The sequence below is a fragment of the Bombina bombina genome, chromosome 7 (genome assembly GCF_027579735.1).
Source record: "Bombina bombina isolate aBomBom1 chromosome 7, aBomBom1.pri, whole genome shotgun sequence".
In the NCBI taxonomy this organism is placed as follows: domain Eukaryota; kingdom Metazoa; phylum Chordata; class Amphibia; order Anura; family Bombinatoridae; genus Bombina; species Bombina bombina.
In genome coordinates, this window is record NC_069505.1 from 215,197,754 (window position 1) to 215,209,110 (window position 11,357).

At 36.9% G+C, this 11,357-nt stretch overlaps 1 protein-coding gene across 1 annotated transcript in view; it reads left to right on the forward strand.

Moving 5' to 3' along the window:
- The window catches only part of TRIM66 (tripartite motif containing 66), a 204,052-nt gene extending 194,406 nt beyond the window's left edge, over positions 1–9,646 (forward strand). Inside the window, exon 18 of the mRNA XM_053689342.1 lies at positions 8,661–9,646. Within this exon, the coding sequence (XP_053545317.1) occupies positions 8,661–8,915 (255 nt within the window). The 3' untranslated portion in view covers positions 8,916–9,646. The remainder of the gene's footprint in view (positions 1–8,660) is intronic.
- Positions 9,647–11,357: the final 1,711 nt, after the last annotated feature.

Sequence of the window (11,357 nt, forward strand, 5' to 3'; positions counted from 1 at the left end):
CCCCACTTATTTATATGAGAATAACTTAACCCCCCCCCCCACTTATTTATATGAGAATAACTTAACCCCCCACTTATTTATATGAGAAAAAATTAACCCCCCCCCTACTTATTTATATGAGAATAACTTAACCCCCCACACACTTATTTATATGAGAATAACTTAACCCCCCCACTTATTTATATGAGAATAACTTAACCGTCCCGCACACTTATTTATATGAGAATAACTTAACCCCCCACTTATTTATATGAGAATAACTTAACCCCCCACACACTTATTTATATGATAAGAACTTAACCCCCCCACTTATTTATATGAGAATAACTTAACCCCCCACTTATTTATATGAGAATAACTTAACCCCCCACACACTTATTTATATGATAATAACTTAACCCCCCCCCACTTATTTATATGAGAATAACTTAACCCCCCACTTATTTATATGAGAATAACTTAACCCCCCCCACACACACTTATTTATATGAGAATAAATTAACCCCCCACTTATTTATATGAGAATAACTTAACCCCGCACTTATTTATATGAGAATAACTTAACCCCCCCACACACACTTATTTATATGAGAATAACTTAACCCCCCCCCCACTTATTTATATGAGAATAACTTAACCCCCCCCACTTATTTATATGAGAATAACTTAACCCCCCACTTATTTATATGAGAAAAAATTAACCCCCCCCCCACTTATTTATATGAGAATAACTTAACCCCCCACACACTTATTTATATGAGAATAACTTAACCCCCCCACTTATTTATATGAGAATAACTTAACCGTCCCGCACACTTATTTATATGAGAATAACTTAACCCCCCACTTATTTATATGAGAATAACTTAACCCCCCACACACTTATTTATATGAGAATAACTTAACCCCCACTTATTTATATGAGAATAACTTAACCCCCCCACACACTTATTTATATGAGAATAACTTAACCCCCCCACACACTTATTTATATGAGAATAACTTAACCCCCACACACTTATTTATATGAGAATAACTTAACCCCTCACTTATTTATATGAGAATAACTTAACCCCCCCACTTATTTATATGAGAATAACTTAACCCCCCCACACACTTATTTATATGAGAATAACTTAACCCCCCCACACACTTATTTATATGAGAATAACTTAACCCCCCCACACACTTATTTATATGAGAATAACTTAACCCCCCCACTTATTTATATGAGAATAACTTAACCCCCCCACACACTTATTTATATGAGAATAACTTAACCCCCCACACACTTATTTATATGAGAATAATTTAACCCCCCACTTATTTATATGAGAATAACTTAACCCCCCACTTATTTATATGAGAATAACTTAACCCCCCACTTATTTATATGAGAATAACTTAACCCCCCCACACACTTATTTATATGAGAATAACTTAACCCCCCACACACTTATTTATATGAGAATAACTTAACCCCCCCCACTTATTTATATGAGAATAACTTACCCCCCCCCCCACTTATTTATATGAGAATAACTTAACCCCCACACACTTATTTATATGAGATTAACTTAACCCCCCCCCCCACACACTTATTTATATGAGAATAACTTAACCCCCCCACACACTTATTTATATGAGAATAACTTAACCCCCCCACTTATTTATATGAGAATAACTTAACCCCCCCCCCCACTTATTTATATGAGAATAACTTAACCCCCCCCACACACTTATTTATATGAGAATAACTTAACCCCCCCACTTATTTATATGAGAATAACTTAACCCCCCCACTTATTTATATGAGAATAACTTAGCCCCCCACACACACTTATTTATATGAGAATAACTTAACCCCCCCCACTTATTTATATGAGAATAACTTAACCCCCCCACTTATTTATATGAGAATAACTTAACCCCCCCCACTTATTTATATGAGAATAACTTAACCCCCCCACACACTTATTTATATGAGAATAACTTAACCCCCCCACTTATTTATATGAGAATAACTTAACCGCCCGCACACTTATTTATATGAGAATAACTTAACCCCCCACTTATTTATATGATAATAACTTAACCCCCCACACACTTATTTATATGATAATAACTTAACCCCCCCCCCCACTTATTTATATGAGAATAACTTAACCCCCCACTTATTTATATGAGAATAACTTAACCCCCCCCACACACTTATTTATATGAGAATAAATTAACCCCCCCACTTATTTATATGAGAATAACTTAACCCCCCACTTATTTATATGAGAATAACTTAACCCCCCCACACACACTTATTTATATGAGAATAACTTAACCCCCCCACTTATTTATATGAGAATAACTTAACCCCCCCCACTTATTTATATGAGAATAACTTAACCCCCCACTTATTTATATGAGAAAAAATTAACCCCCCCCACTTATTTATATGAGAATAACTTAACCCCCCCACACACTTATTTATATGAGAATAACTTAACCCCCCCACTTATTTATATGAGAATAACTTAACCGCCCCGCACACTTATTTATATGAGAATAACTTAACCCCCCACTTATTTATATGAGAATAACTTAACCCCCCACACACTTATTTATATGATAACTTAACCCCCCCACTTATTTATATGAGAATAACTTAACCCCCCACTTATTTATATGAGAATAACTTAACCCCCCACTTATTTATATGAGAAAAAATTAACCCCCCCCCACTTATTTATATGAGAATAACTTAACCCCCCACACACTTATTTATATGAGAATAACTTAACCCCCCCACTTATTTATATGAGAATAACTTAACCGTCCCGCACACTTATTTATATGAGAATAACTTAACCCCCCACTTATTTATATGAGAATAACTTAACCCCCCACACACTTATTTATATGATAAGAACTTAACCCCCCCACTTATTTATATGAGAATAACTTAACCCCCCACTTATTTATATGAGAATAACTTAACCCCCCACACACTTATTTATATGAGAATAACTTAACCCCCACTTATTTATATGAGAATAACTTAACCCCCCCACACACTTATTTATATGAGAATAACTTAACCCCCCCACACACTTATTTATATGAGAATAACTTAACCCCCAAACACTTATTTATATGAGAATAACTTAACCCCTCACTTATTTATATGAGAATAACTTAACCCCCCCACTTATTTATATGAGAATAACTTAACCCCCCACACACTTATTTATATGAGAATAACTTAACCCCCCCACACACTTATTTATATGAGAATAACTTAACCCCCCCACACACTTATTTATATGAGAATAACTTAACCCCCCACTTATTTATATGAGAATAACTTAACCCCCCCACACACTTATTTATATGAGAATAACTTAACCCCCCACACACTTATTTATATGAGAATAACTTAACCCCCCACTTATTTATATGAGAATAACTTAACCCCCCACTTATTTATATGAGAATAACTTAACCCCCCACTTATTTATATGAGAATAACTTAACCCCCCCACACACTTATTTATATGAGAATAACTTAACCCCCCACACACTTATTTATATGAGAATAACTTAACCCCCCCCCCACTTATTTATATGAGAATAACTTACCCCCCCCCCACTTATTTATATGAGAATAACTTAACCCCCACACACTTATTTATATGAGATTAACTTAACCCCCCCCACACACTTATTTATATGAGAATAACTTAACCCCCCCACACACTTATTTATATGAGAATAACTTAACCCCCCCCCACTTATTTATATGAGAATAACTTAACCCCCCCCCCCCACTTATTTATATGAGAATAACTTAACCCCCCCCACACACTTATTTATATGAGAATAACTTAACCCCCCCACTTATTTATATGAGAATAACTTAACCCCCCCACTTATTTATATGAGAATAACTTAGCCCCCCACACACACTTATTTATATGAGAATAACTTAACCCCCCCACTTATTTATATGAGAATAACTTAACCCCCCCCCACTTATTTATATGAGAATAACTTAACCCCCCCACACACTTATTTATATGAGAATAACTTAACCCCCCCACTTATTTATATGAGAATAACTTAACCGCCCCGCACACTTATTTATATGAGAATAACTTAACCCCCCACTTATTTATATGAGAATAACTTAACCCCCCACACACTTATTTATATGATAATAACTTAACCCCCCCCCCACTTATTTATATGAGAATAACTTAACCCCCCACTTATTTATATGAGAATAACTTAACCCCCCCCCACACACTTATTTATATGAGAATAAATTAACCCCCCACTTATTTATATGAGAATAACTTAACCCCCCACTTATTTATATGAGAATAACTTAACCCCCCCACACACACTTATTTATATGAGAATAACTTAACCCCCCCACTTATTTATATGAGAATAACTTAACCCCCCCCCACTTATTTATATGAGAATAACTTAACCCCCCACTTATTTATATGAGAAAAAATTAACCCCCCCCCCACTTATTTATATGAGAATAACTTAACCCCCCCACACACTTATTTATATGAGAATAACTTAACCCCCCCACTTATTTATATGAGAATAACTTAACCGCCCCGCACACTTATTTATATGAGAATAACTTAACCCCCCACTTATTTATATGAGAATAACTTAACCCCCCACACACTTATTTATATGATAATAACTTAACCCCCCCCACTTATTTATATGAGAATAACTTAACCCCCCACTTATTTATATGAGAATAACTTAACCCCCCCCCACACACACTTATTTATATGAGAATAACTTAACCCCCCCACTTATTTATATGAGAATAACTTAACCCCCCACTTATTTATATGAGAATAACTTAACCCCCCTACACACACTTATTTATATGAGAATAACTTAACCCCCCCCTTATTTATATGAGAATAACTTAACCCCCCACTTATTTATATGAGAATAAATTAAACCCCCCCCCCCCACTTATTTATATGAGAATAACTTAACCCCCCACACACTTATTTATATGAGAATAACAACCCCCCACTTATTTATATGAGAATAACTTAACCCCCCCCCCACACACACTTATTTATATGAGAATAACTTAACCCCCCCACACACTTATTTATATGAGAATAACTTAACCCCCCCACACACACTTATTTATATGAGAATAACTTAACCCCCCACTTATTTATATGAGAATAACTTAACCCCCCCCACACACACTTATTTATATGAGAATAACTTAACCCCCCCACTTATTTATATGAGAATAACTTAACCCCCCCCACTTATTTATATGAGAATAACTTAACCCCCCACTTATTTATATGAGAATAAATTAAACCCCCCCCCCCCCACTTATTTATATGAGAATAACTTAACCCCCCACACACTTATTTATATGAGAATAACTTAACCCCCCACTTATTTATATGAGAATAACTTAACCCCCCCACACACACTTATTTATATGAGAATAACTTAACCCCCCACTTATTTATATGAGAATAACTTACCCCCCCCACACTTATTTATATGAGAATAACTTAACCCCCCCCCCCACTTATTTATATGAGAATAACTTAACCCCCCCACTTATTTATATGAGAATAACTTAACCCCCCCCCCCACTTATTTATATGAGAATAACTTAACCCCCCCCCACTTATTTATATGAGAATACCCTGTCTTATTTTGACTCTTTTTGTTGTAGAGTTCTCATATGTCCTGATACATAAAATAATGATATCGTTTGAATCTGCTGGGGGGGAAAAAAAAAAAAAAGATACTATGGGGTATATTTATTATAGTTGATTTTTGTCTGCGGCCTCAGAGCAGTCGGACAAGTTATAGAGCAGCTCCATAACCTGTCCATCTGCTCTGAGGAGGCCCACAGAGATCGCATGAAATCAACCCGATCGTATTCAACACCCCGCGGCTGGCGGCAGATTGACCGCAAATCTGCAGGGGGCAGCATTGCACCAGCAGTTCACAAGAGCTGCTGGTGCAATGCTGAATGCGGAGAGCGTATTGATCTCCGCATTCAGCGATGTCTGTCGGACATGATCTGCTGATCCGTATTGCTCTCCGCATTCAGCGATGTCTGTCGGACATGATCTGCTGATCCGTATTGCTCTCCGCATTCAGCGATGTCTGTCGGACATGATCTGCTGATCCATATTGCTCTCCGCATTCAGCGATGTCTGTCGGACATGATCTGCTGATCCGTATTGCTCTCCGCATTCAGCGATGTCTGTCGGACATGATCTGCTGATCCGTATTGCTCTCCGCATTCAGCGATGTCTGTCGGACATGATCTGCTGATCCGTATTGCTCTCCGCATTCAGCGATGTCTGTCGGACATGATCTGCTGATCCGTATTGCTCTCCGCATTCAGCGATGTCTGTCGGACATGATCTGCTGATCGGATCATGTCGGACAGACATTTCATAAATAGGCCCCTTTGTGTAGGTTTCTTATTAAAAAACCTACAGTAAGGCTTAAAATGTGAGCTTTATTTAAACACTCCAAACCAGCTCAGCACAGGGGTTGAAATGGGTCAGCAGTTAAGGATATTAATATTTCTTTAAAGCAACAAGCTTATAGTGACCACATTTTATTTTAGTTTTTTTGGTAAAGCTAACTTTACCTATTTTAAAAGGGACATTATTCTAAAAAGAATAATAATTTAGAGCTAGATTGTAAGTGACGTGCTAATGATAAACAGCATTGCTTGACCGTGGTAACATTAGTGCTTGACTTGATATTACATGTCCATTGGAAAACTGATGCACCAGAGAAGGGAGATATATATATAAAATATTTCCTTCTAAGAAAAAACATAGGAATGTGAAGTATTCCTAAGGTACCTTCAGATTTAGGCCAGTTGATCTAGTGCAGTGTCAGGTTAGCACGCCAGCGATAATTGAAAAGGCTTTCTTAAGCGCGTCCCATAGAAGCCTATAGGGAGAAGAAGTTAATGCTGTCACAATATCTTAAGTCTTGAATTTAGCGCACCTGAGACTTTCGCTGGCGAGTTTACTTTTTACTTTGACCTTGTAGTACCCACTCTCATCCAGTCGCACTACTTAACTTGAGTTCAATTAGCGCTCAAGCGTAAAGAAAATTAGCGAGCCACTTGTAATCTGGGCCAAAATGTGTATGAAAGAGCATTATTAGTATGATCATAATTATAGAAAAGCTGTTGCACTATTAAACTTTAAACTGAAGCTAATTATGCAGTATTGTTTTTGTGTCTCTTACTAATCCTCATTGGCTGATAAGGACAACTGCCTCTTTATTACTGGTGGAGAGGGGGATACACATCTGTCAGTATGACAAGAAACTCAGGGCAGAAACATTTGTTTTTAAAAAGACTGAAAATTTACATTGTGAAATGCCCTCTCTCAAATGAAACCAGGAAAAGGTTGACTACACTGTCCTTTTAAGTGGGTATAGAGACAATTAAGGTTCCTTGGATATGTCTACAATATTATCAAAATATTTGCAAGGCATCCATCACAGAACAAACAATTGCCCATTGTTATTAAACAGTGTTTTGTTTAAACAATGAAAAGATAGATATAAATATGCTTTTAAAAGTATATGAGCAAATCAGTGCAATTGTTTGTTAGCAAAGCAATGTGACTAAAATATCAAAGCAACAAAGCAATAGTGAAACTGAGCTTATCAAGTGGGTTACAATAATGGATATAACATTTAAACAGCAACAGAAGAGGTCAATATTGTGTGGTACTTGATACAGTACTGTGTGTAATACGGTATATTTGTACATGTACTTAATATAATGTTTCATAATGTGTATGTCTTAGAGGTGGCTGGATCAAATGTTCAGTGTATTCCAAGCTATGGCAAAGTATATATGTCAAGAAAAAAGGAGATAGAAAAAAGACATTTCTGTAGTAGTCTACTATTTAATCTAAACTTTCATGAGCTATAGAGCAGCAATTTTAAACAACTTTCCAGTTCTCTTCCATTATCTAAATATGCACAGTCTTGTTATATTCACACTTTCTGAGGCACCAGGTCCTACTGAGCATGTGCAAGAATTCACAGAATGTAGTACGTATATGCACTTTGTGATTGGCTGATGGCTCTCACATGATACAGTGAGCTAGTCAGAAAAAAATAATCTACTACTTATTTGAAATTTAAAGTGCTTTTGTGTTGTCTTTTTATTATGCATTTATTGATTATGCAAGTTTACTGTGTTTAGAGATCCTTTAACTTTCAAAAAAGTCCAAAATAAAACCACTTAAAAAGGGACCAAATAAAAAACAAAATGATCCTAAAACCAAAAAGGAGGTAAAGCTACTATATACTAAAATAGCTAAGTATAGGAGTAAAGAAACTGTGCAACACTCATGGGAGAGTATATTACACGTTCTGCGTGCATCTGGTCTGGCCCTTTCATCAGGCTTGTTATTCCAAACATTTAATGATAAAGATCTGCAGGTGGTGTAACAATAGTAGTAGCTCATACAACTAGGAATGGGATTAGAAAGGTGTTTCATGGCTGGGATGAAACTTTTTTTTTCCTGGCACAGAATACATGAATTTTCTTTTAATAAACGGATAGTAAAATTATACCTTCTTTATTTTTACAGGAAGATTCCGAGGTGGCAGAAGCTGGTAGAAACCTTGAGCTATTTTTTGACAAAATGGTGAAAGAAGCTTATCCAGACAAGATATTTCTTTATCCACAAGAAGAGGACTCTGATACTGATGAGATCGGCAATGAGAACTGTTCCATGAGTTTGAAAGGGTTTCACTGGCCTTCATATGGCCAGGAGTGTGTGCAACCCAAACGAAGACGACGGCACACAGTCAACCAGAAGACAAAAGACTTCAGCCTTTGCTAAACCTCTAGTTGTAACTGTGATATCTTCTAAACTGCCAACAAGATTTGCACGAGGACACCCTGTGTATGGATGACATGATGGTAGTAAATAAATAAACTTAATGTAAATAGTTTACAGAAATAATTGTCAAAGAAGGTAATGCCATCAGGTGGGTAAAGATATAACCTCATTGCCCAGTCATAATAAGCCACAAGACAATGTCCTTTTTTCTGATAAGGACTTTTTTTTATATATAAATAAATTATAAAAGCCGATACCTTAAGTATCTTTGATGCAATTGGTTGTTCATCACCATAATGGTCTCATCATCCCATGGATCATTTTCTTGACCATTTATTGGATGTCCTCTGACTAACAGCTTTTCTTACTCTTGCCAATATTATATATCGGGAAAAAAATAACGAAAATAAACTTAGTTTGCAGTTATTTTGCTCTCTGTTCCTAGTAGGCTAATTTGTGATTTTTGAAAATACACGATGAACACCCTGTTTAACAAATGAGAAAAGTCAACAAGAACTTTTTTTTTACAGTGAGTAACTTTCTTGCTATTTCCATATAATCCACAAATCAAACCAGGAAACATTAAAATCTCTGTTTTCTCTTGAAATGTAGTAAGAGATTTTGATAGAATTTGTGACCTTACATCTTGTATGTCAGTTGTCTGATAACTATTGTTTGGTATTACAACATAGACAGCTGCTGTCAAAAATAAAACTGGAATTGATATAAAATATGTTGATTGTTTTTTTTGGAACTTCATTTAAAGGATTACTTTCTGTTATAATTTTTTTATTAAACAATAAGCTTTATTTAATGAACAGACATTATGTTACAGCAGTTGTCTCATTGATGTGTTACATTACAATTGTTCTTGGGTGCTTAACAAACCATCATTGTAAAGAGACATTTTAAGCCATTACACGAGTGTTATATAGGAACAGAGCATCTGAACATTATTGACATATGGTTAATTGTTACATGAGCTTATTAAGTGCGAAATTTAAAACATATCAAAGGATAATGAAAGAAAGACATAGAAAATCTGAGTATGCTTGATCGAGGCATGGGCCCATCCCAGAGCCCATAAGATTACGGGCTCCAAGATAAACGCCTCATATTGCATTAGGCTTCTTCAGTAAAACGTTCAACTCAGTATATAATACTAGCGCATAAAGGAGGTATCACCTAAGGGGCGATTGGGGAAAAATAGGATATAAGTAAGAAGATTATGAAAGGAGGGGGTTCAGAGAATGGGAAGATGATGGAGAGAGAGACGAGAGAAGAAGGAGAGAGAGAGGTAAAGGAAAAAAAAAAAAAAAAAAAAAAAAACAACAACAACAAAAAAAACACCCCCATAAGGGGTGGGGGAGGGGATGGGGGCGAGAGTGGAGGGTGAAAAGGGACTGAATCATGTTCCACAGACCAATTACAGGGGCAAATATAGGATCTACACCTGTACTCTAACAGACACCAGAGCAGATCATAGATTCCTACCATCCCAGATTAATGACATGTACTCGTGAGTTTCTAGCTTCCCTGTCCTAAGATAATGGTATCTCTCTAAGTCTAGTAAATTTCGGACTTCAGCTTTCCATTCCTCTGTACTCTGAATTTGGAGAGATTTCCAGTGTCTTGGTATAAGTCCCTTAGCTCCATTTAGCATTAAAAGAAACAAGTGGCGTTTGGCTTCCATAGCTAACTTTGGGAACTCGTGATAAATCAGGTATATAGGGTTCGGTGGGAGAATGATCTGCAACAATCTGCTAATTTCTCTAAATACGCTCACCCAAAAAGGTTGTATGTGTGGGCAGTGCCACCAAATGTGTAGTATAGATCCGTCCTCCCCGCAGCCCCTCCAGCACTCCCCACTGGCATTGGGGTAAAGTTTTTTCAGCCTCTGAGGGGTGAGATACCACCGACTCAGGAATTTGAAGTGCATCTCTTGTAATTTTGCAGATGCCGATGCACGCCTAGCTCTATTAAAAATTACTTGCCAGGTTTTAGTGTCTATCTCGAGCTCTAGATCTCTCTTCCAGGCAGCTACATACGAGGGGACCACCTCCCCACCTCCTTCCATCAAAAGCTTATAAAGTATCGAGATCAAATGTTTTGGTGGGGTCTCTGATGTGCATAGCGCTTCAAAATGCGTTTTCTGCCTACTAAGGGAGTCTTTCTCGCTGATAGTGCTGACAAAGTGGCTCAATTGGGCCACTCTAAACCATGAGGAGAATAATTTGCCGTCCCAGTCTGCCAACTCCTTCTGTGTTTTAATTTTACCGTCTGTCAGCACATTTGATATGGCAGCTTCCGACAGTGGGTAGTTATCGTCATGAGAGAATGGTTTGATCTCAATACCATTATCTGGATTTTCCCGAACCGGCATAACTGGTGAGATAGCCGTAGAGATATATCCCCCACTCCTAAGTAATCTGTCCCAGGTCT